This window comes from Branchiostoma belcheri, unplaced genomic scaffold, assembly GCF_001625305.1.
Source record: "Branchiostoma belcheri isolate BF01 breed outbred unplaced genomic scaffold, Haploidv18h27 scaffold18, whole genome shotgun sequence".
Lineage (NCBI taxonomy): Eukaryota > Metazoa > Chordata > Leptocardii > Amphioxiformes > Branchiostomatidae > Branchiostoma > Branchiostoma belcheri.
Genome location: NW_017803268.1, coordinates 3486876 through 3495491, shown reverse-complemented (window position 1 = coordinate 3495491; position 8616 = coordinate 3486876). Strand labels below are relative to the sequence as shown.

The 8616-nt window shown below is 37.4% G+C and overlaps 1 protein-coding gene across 1 annotated transcript; it reads right to left on the bottom strand.

The window, feature by feature from the left end:
* Nucleotides 1-906: 906 nt before the first annotated feature.
* Nucleotides 907-7366, bottom strand: LOC109467420 (protein fuzzy homolog). The gene is made up of 9 exons (XM_019765384.1): nucleotides 7280-7366; nucleotides 5968-6165; nucleotides 5222-5317; nucleotides 4863-4969; nucleotides 4594-4673; nucleotides 4164-4292; nucleotides 3497-3656; nucleotides 2554-2779; nucleotides 907-1470 (listed from the first exon to the last, which is right to left on the bottom strand). Exons 1-8 carry the CDS (start codon nucleotides 7355-7357, stop codon nucleotides 2728-2730), a joined length of 900 nt encoding a protein of 299 aa, XP_019620943.1. The 5' UTR covers nucleotides 7358-7366; the 3' UTR covers nucleotides 907-1470; nucleotides 2554-2727.
* Nucleotides 7367-8616: the final 1250 nt, after the last annotated feature.

The window sequence follows — 8616 nt, the reverse complement described above, 5'->3', positions numbered from 1 at the left end:
GTGGAATGAGTATTGCCCTCCTTGTGAAAAAAAGGAAATGTAAGGAAATTCGGATTTTTTTACTGTCTCTGTATGTGTACAAGGTATATGTGTAATGGCTGGTATAAACATGTGTACATGATGTAACGGGGGGTGCCCTAATTCCGACCTACCCCTAATTCCGTACTAGTTTGAAAAATCATTGTTGCGGCGTTATGCACGGGAGCACGTGCCCAAAAATAACCACAAGAATGGACAAATATTTTGTGTTGATATCGGTAATCTCACAAAGTTTGTTTTAGTTCGTACACTCCGACAACAGACGAGTGAAAAATGTGTTTGAATTCGACGCTTGTTCGGGGGTTGACGAGCGTGTCAAAAATGCAGGTTTTGCTTTTCAAACAGCCGCTTTGGAGCAAGTCGCGTAATCGTAAAAAGAGGACTTGTATGGGACGGAAAAACAGTTGTAGATTGTTTTAGTCATAATTTGTGTATTATTATTTCTAATCTCTCTCCTCAGATCAACCTGTGTTAAACACTAGGTCGGAATTAGGGCACCCCTTTTGCGATAGAATGTTCCACCAGCAAAATGACCAAAAACCTGCCGTACGTTTCGCGAACGATTACGCTTGGGTGCAAGGCGCTACACTGAAGTGAAATACACAGCTGTACAGCTTTAATCGTTGTGACCTTTATCTGTCAATATTATAACTCATGTTGCGCGAGTTTTTGGTCAGATAAACTATTACAAAAGGCATGTGCATTTGCATGGAACATAGGTCGGAATTAGGACCCCTCCCGTTATATATGTATATGATATATCCATGAATATGTACAGTCATCTGTTCAACATTCTGTAGTCACAGGTTTATGAATGAAGGCATCCCTTTTCTAAAATTAACACAATAAATGAGACACAAGAGAAAAGGAATAACTCACTTTTATCTAATTTTGCACACTTGTCATTTGACCTTGACAACAATTTGTGTTTATAACGAACAATTACTGACCGAGAATTTTGCTGATTGTCAGATACATGAGAAGTTTGGAATATAAATAATTCATCTACACGTATATAAAACAGAAAGTACCTCAACAATAACATACATGTAACGAAATGAATGCCAAGAGATTCAATAGGAAAATGTAAGAATTAACATAGTACAAGAAAAAAAAAACAAGATTTTGAGGTAACCGTTACAGTAGAATGTAAAGGATATTGTAGCTTGACTAGAATCACATCCAATACAGTCTTATGGCTTAATTTTACAACAGAATAATCATTTTCTTAGCCCCAAAAGATTATTCAGTAACAAAAAGCAGGGCTTTTTGGCTTTGCTGTGGCCAAGCAAATTTAATACAACTGGTTCATTCGACTACTGGTATCAAAACTACTGGATAATGATGGCATTGTTTCTGATGGGATATTAACATCTGCTTTGAAAACTGTTGCAGTTCTGTAACTTGACTGGGTTGTGCTTTGGTAGAAACCTGGAACAAAAAATAAAATAGCAGTTAGGTGAAACATACTGGCAACAAAATTATTTCATATTAACAATAACCCATGTGTACAATGGCCTTAAATCTACCTGTCAATTGTGCATTTATCAAAAGCTTGAATACATCAAATACAATGTACAATACTGGTCTGTGATTCTTACACTAGTTAGAGATAAAGAAATGCACATGTATCCTTTCTGCAAAACAGTAGTTTCTCTTACATCAAACATACACATTATGGAAATATAAAGTCATGTACAGTGTCACATTATGTACTTCAAAACATTTTGCAACTAATTCACTAAACAAGGCTAATCCAGAAGACAGTTTCATAACAAGCATCATTTACTGTTTCTTTTAAGGTACTAAATAACCCATCCTGAGGACTTTTGGGGTGTTCTAAGAGACTCAGTACATGTTGCAGTTAAGTACGGACTTTGAATTTTTGTCACAAAGTGTCTTGTTGCAAGATGATAATTCATGCAAAATTTTATGACGTCACGATGACGTCATCAATAGTTATGAGGCCAAGCCCATTTTTAGAAAAATAGCATTTTCAGGCTAGTGCTTCAGTAAAAAGTCACAATATTTTTCAGAAATGTGGATAATAGTCATTATATAGTAAAAACTTGATGTTTGGATTTTTTTATATTCCTAAAGGACGATTTTTTATGAATTTTTTTTCGAGAACGTTGAGTGTACCCCATGCCGCTAGCCCCTACAGATTCAAATTTCAGCGTATTGTTTCGGCCAAACGTAAATATTTAACTTAGAGTGTTGTCTCCACATATATGACCCTTTTTGCCATATTTCATGAGTAGTTTTATAATGGATGCGTTTTGAAAATCATATATCTATACTAGGGGTAACGTATTTTCCTTGTATGAGCCGCAAAAACGCCGAAATCGCCAATTTTTGGTCGCCATTCCAGGGGCGCCTATCCCACCGAAAAACGGGTCATTGACCTGTCAGCACGCTGTACAAAAGTTATGGCAGTAAGTTTGTATTGGCTACAGGGTTAGGCAGCAGGGGGAAGGTTACCAAAGAAACCTTGACACAAAGTCAAAATCTTACCTCAACTGATCTACCCAGAGCCGGATGGGACTTGAAGAAGGGTCTCTGCATCTTCCATAGATTATTTCAGATTACATGTGCATGTATACGATTGGTCACAATTAGACAAGAATACATATTAGCTGCCTTTGAAGTAGTACGTTGTATTCTATCGCCCCCACAAAGGTCCTTCAACTAGAACAACTTGTCCTTAGTGAGGGCTGTTAATGTTGTCATGGATATTGATCTGAAAAAAAAAGAAAAAAAATGACATTTATGACGATTTTGTCTCTACTGTTTAGAATATCTATGTTTCCAACAAGAAAGCTTCTTAGGATGGAGCATGTAACTTGGGGATGAAAATATATACATGTGTATGAAAGACTTGCATTACAGTCATTTTGCATCTTTTTACATGGTCAATAATTTTTGTATAACAACCTTCAGTTGTTGTACATGTTTTCCTGATGTGTTTCTTTCTTCAACTCTACACATACATGTATAATGATCTGATGAGTCGATGAAGGTTAGACATCCAGGTAATACGATACGCCAAAAAGCAGTTACTCAAGCAACTGGATATGATTTTGAAAACGTCAGACGTTTCAGCTAGTATCCACTAGCTTTCGTCAGTGACTGAGAGACCAGAGGGGAAAACAGGTTATAAGCACAACCTATTGATTGATATGCAAATAAATTGAAGACAAATTTTTGGAAGTCGAAAAAGGAACAAAAGTCAGACAAGTCAAGACAAGATGATGCAAATTAGTCTGAAAGCTCCTGTTATACAGAACAGGAGCTTAAGTGTTGTCTGTTCTCGGGGCTGGGAGTGCCAAATCCCAAGTGCCGGAAAGATCGACCCGTAGCCCCCCTTCCCTGTTGAGGGTGGGTTAGTAGAGGAAAACAAACAAGTACATGGAAAAACAAACAAACAAACAAACAAACAATTATAAGAGTGACTGACCTGAGAGCATATTTTGGCACATCTTTGGAGAACAGCACATAGATCTGGTAGGGTCCCTCTCTTGTGGCATAACACTTGTGGTCCTCCCCGATCACATATGTGTCCAGCGCTGAATGTACAAACTCTGTGTGGGGTTCGACTGGAGATTCTGAAGCCAAACCTATAGTAAACACACCAAGGATCTTTACAAAAGACAACAGAACTTGTCGGTAAAGGTAGACAAGATCAGCTACAAGTTCTTATCTCACCCTGCATAATTATAGCAGCTATATAAATTCTGTGAAGGAGACAAACATTTCATATAGCAACCGCTATTTTTCACCATCTGTACCCTTCCTCAGGACAATTCTGACTGGGTCACATTACATTGCAGCACAGGTGTCGCTGCTATAGATGCATTCACAAATGTTATAGTTACATATCTACACATATCCGTGGTTACAGTGTACACTTATGAATGCATCTATAGCAGCGACGCCTTAGCTGCACTGCAATGTGAACCAGTCAGAATTGCCCTGAGGAAGGTGACAGACGGTCGCCAAAACGTCTGAATAAAAGACTTGGTTGTGTAAAAAGAGTCTCTTTACTCAGTGTCTTACCAACCTAATGAAAATAATTCTACTTTCTAATGTCTAACCTTCATTTTCATATCATTCTAAAGACTTACCATCTCCGTGGCCATTCTCCACTACTTCAGGTGGTGTTGTCCCTGGTGTGGGAGGAAACACTGTCCCTGTCACTGACTGGTAGAACGAGCGGAGGATGTCTCTTCTTCTGGCTATGCTCAGGCTCTTTCCTGAAAAAGAAAACAACACAGGTTCTGATTTTTTTCCATTGTTCTGAAGACTTAAAAGACTAAAGAAGGTTTTGAAAAATTTATGTAATCCTCAGGCCAAGGTCTTTAAAAAGCATGAAAATCTAGCAATCTGTATTATTTCTGCAGTTGAACAAACTGACCAAACAGACATTTCTTGTAAAAATATTGCATCCTTGGCACAGTAAAAACACATTCAGATTTTAACTTTTTTAACTCAGATTTTAGCTTGTTCTGTAGTGCTCATGCAGATATACTCAGAAATTGCTGTGAACTGACATACCTTGCTTTTGGCTTTCTTCTGAAGATAAGGGATGGACAGTCCCCAAACACTTGTGAAGCTCCACATTTATAATAATCAACCTGTCATTACAAGAAACAAGAAAGACAGTAAACAAAAAAGTTTGCAAACATTTGGTACATCAACTTGTGTCTGTTAAAGATACATGATTATGATATCATAAACAACATGATAATTAAAATACTGAAGAAAAGTGAACCATCTACAGCATACAATGTTTGTAACTGAAAAAGACTGCAGATTTTTCTCACCCTAAGACTCCTATATGTACAGTGATATTACTGGGAAACCCTCTCAGATGTATTCTGAGACATGCTCTCAAAGGCTCCATGGCTGGTCTCCAGTATCTGTCAAGCAACTGGAAAAGATAGAAATGAACAGTTTCAGGAATCAGAACAAAAGCTTACATTCATGATCACAAACTCCATTTAACAGTCCTACCATAACAATGAATTCAGACAAAGAAAGTGTGAGATTTGCTATAACATAGAGGGAACAATCTCCTATCAATTCACACACAAAACATTACTGTAAATTTTGGGACAAATTTAGAAAACATTCAAGATTTTCTAAATTCCTTGTGTTTTTTAAGAAGTCCAATTGTGTTTACCTCTGTCTCCACTTCAGTGAGGGAGGGTGTGGGACCACACAGGACACACACCTCCACTCCCTGGATGAGCTGGAAATTTAACAACCTGTGTGGCACCTGGAATAAAAGGTCATAATGTACAACTGTCATAAGAAAGTATTTAAAAACAATCTTCCACACATTTTAGTGGCTCCATTTTAGTGATCTTCATCCAGTTTTAGCTCACTGAAGAGCTAATCTTCCACTGGTTGTAACAGAGAAGACAGACACTATGTACAGTATTTACAGGTTCATTCGTACTGGGGGAAATTCCCCTAGCTCTTTTTGACAAGCACAATGAGCAGTGGACCACAGCTTAATCATTAAGTCCTGTTCCAGCGATTCTTTACACAATTACAGTGACTCTTTACAGTACCATATACATGGATGAGCAACAACAACCAGGATTTGAACTCCCAACCTCTTGGTCCAGAGGTAATGTTGCTAACCACTAGCCTACATGTACGTTTACTATGCTACATGAAAAGTTTTCCTTCATGTTGAAGTTACTTAGTAACTAAGTATCTGTATTTGTATCTGTATAGCCAATATAATATCCCTTCGGCATAACACACCAGCTTACACAAAAGCTTAAGTATAATACAAACCATCATGTACTAGTATATATATATAATTTATACAAACACCAACCTGGAAGGAAGAAGGCTGGAACTATCATAAACACTGTCATATCACAGTCTTGACAAGAAAATGAAAAGAAAACTCACATTTGGGCTCCCGTGGGGAAGGTAAACAGGGATGTCCTTGGAAGACCCTGGAGGTAAAACTCTGGCTAACAACGACAACAGGTACATCTCCTGGCCCGTCAGGTCCCACCATTTTGTCGTTGCCACAGCGACTTTCCCTGACACCAACAAACAGCCGAACGTGCTGTCTGCACTATTTACAAAGGAGTCCAGATAGTCCTGAAACAACAAGGAACTTTATAAGTTTTGCAAAGAAAATTGTTTGATTCGATTTATTGAAATTGCAACAGTGCAATACACGTGGGACACAGGCAGCTGTTGCTGGTGTTGTGTCCCACACATAGAAACAAATACAGGACAGATACTCATTTTCACTTGAGTTAAGGGGGAAAGTTGAATTAAGTGCCTTTCCCAAGGGCACAAGATCGGTGGCATGTCAGGACTCAAACCCGGGACCTCTTGGTTCCAAGTCGAGCACTCTGGCGCCACACTACCCCACTAAAATTGTTATCCAAACTTTCTACAAGAGACTATATAATAATATAGTTCTAATCTAAGTAAAATAACAAGGTTACATGTGATTAGTGTCAACTTGAATGTGCTCTCAGTTCATTTAGTGACGCTGAAGAAGAATTACAGATGTCACTCAAAACATCAGGAAGTTATCTCTGTTATGTATCCATTAGCAGTTTGAATTGTCTTTAAATGAGGTTACATGTTGCAATGATGGTATGTATACTACAATAAAACATTTTACTGACAGATCCTTTCACCAAAAGCTATCATTAAGTCATAAAAATACCACCCTTGGGATGTTTTTGTCTCAGCATACTCAGCAACTATGGCAACTAAGCCTATGGCGTTTGCCACTCCTAGAAAAAAAAATGTTTTGTCTTCACTGAAGACAATGATTTGGGCTGGTCATAAATTTACACAAAAATAGCTTTTACATATTGAGGACAGTACATGTACATGGACAGTGTTAACTGGCCATGGACTTAAATGGGGCTTGAAACACCAGTACTGGTTGCATATGCACCTCAGTGCAGGTAAAGTTGGGGCTATGCAGGTATTTCTGATGTCTACCTGCACTTAACCTGCACTGGTTTATATACAAAAAATTAATGTGGATTTTTATTTGCAGCATTTAGTGTTACAAGTATAAAAGAAATAATGACAATCATGGTTTCTGGACAGTCTTCAGACTGTGAGTCTGTGACCCATACTTCCTAAATTCTGAGTGGTGCAGGTAAAACTTTTCTCGTACTGTGCAGGTAATTTTCAATGTTACCTTCACTACTAGGTACACAGGTATTTTTAGCCCTGTACTTACTTGTAAGATGAGTTGTTCCTGGCACACAATGACATCCACACACCCTGTCACATCTCCATACATCTCTGCACTCTCCATTAAACAGTCTATCAACCGATAACAGCTCTGAAAAGTGAAAAAAAATTAATAATAGGAGTATAAGCTTTAATGACCATAAAATCCTTTATTGCACTAACACTTTATTTGCTACTTCAACAGTTATGGTAATTCAGAAGGTTTATTCTTTAGTTTTTTATGATACAATTAGGCCACACCAATTTAATTTCTTGGTCAATGGATTTTTCTAGAAAAATAATGGAGCTGGCGAGCGAAAATAAAAATAAAAACAGGCCTAGGCATCCTCTTATGGCCCAAAATGATACCACTGCATTGAAAGCTGGAATAACTGTAACAACTACATGTAGGAAGAAAAGGACTGTTTTCAACCGTTCAGGGCAAAATATGAGCATTTTGCAGTTGATTCTGAATTTTTATTTTTATTTTTAAATTAGAAAAAAAAAACAAAGCGGGCAAATCCGTTAACCAAGAAATTAAATTGGTGTGGCCTTATACAAAAATAAAGATAGGTCAGAGGAAAGTTGAACAAGAAATATCTACTCACACGAAGATCTCTTTTCAATCTCTCCACATTCTTAATTGTAATTAACTCATCTAGTCCTAAAAGCAGCACCTGTGAAACAAACAAAGGTGGTGAATCTCCAAAATCCCTTTAACAAAACAATGTAAATATATACTCCCACCTCTCGAATAAACGTACCGGTACGTTTATTTTTTTTCACCTCAAGACAAAAGTAAGACAACTACTCCTGGCATTATCAAGCAAGGACAAATGTTTTGAAAGAAAAGGAATAAGGATCCATCAAAATGTGAACAGGTGTGAAGATTATAATCCATTGCTTTAGAGTGCGACTTAGAACCATTCTTTATTCATTAGAAGCTCAAATTGACCTGCAGGTCACTTTTCATCGAGGTCATGAGGAAGGAGGTAAGGGTTGGACAAGATATAAAGTTTACATCATGAGGCTTTTTTATTTGCAATAATATCTTCATAATTTGTACCATTAAATGTACTACATTATAGAATGTCATCATGATTGGGTCGGTTGGTAGAGATTCTATTTTTTTAATGTCGGTGGAAATGATCCAACAAATATGGTTTTGCACTGAAAGATTGTAATGTATAAGGACACTGATATTTTTATCATCATATTTTATATAATTATACAGTCATACGTTGTACACAACTAGCACAAGTATATCAATAAACTGAGGAAAGACGTACACACTACACATGGACAGTGTATATCGCCTCTTCTATTGTAACAGAAATAAGGAGA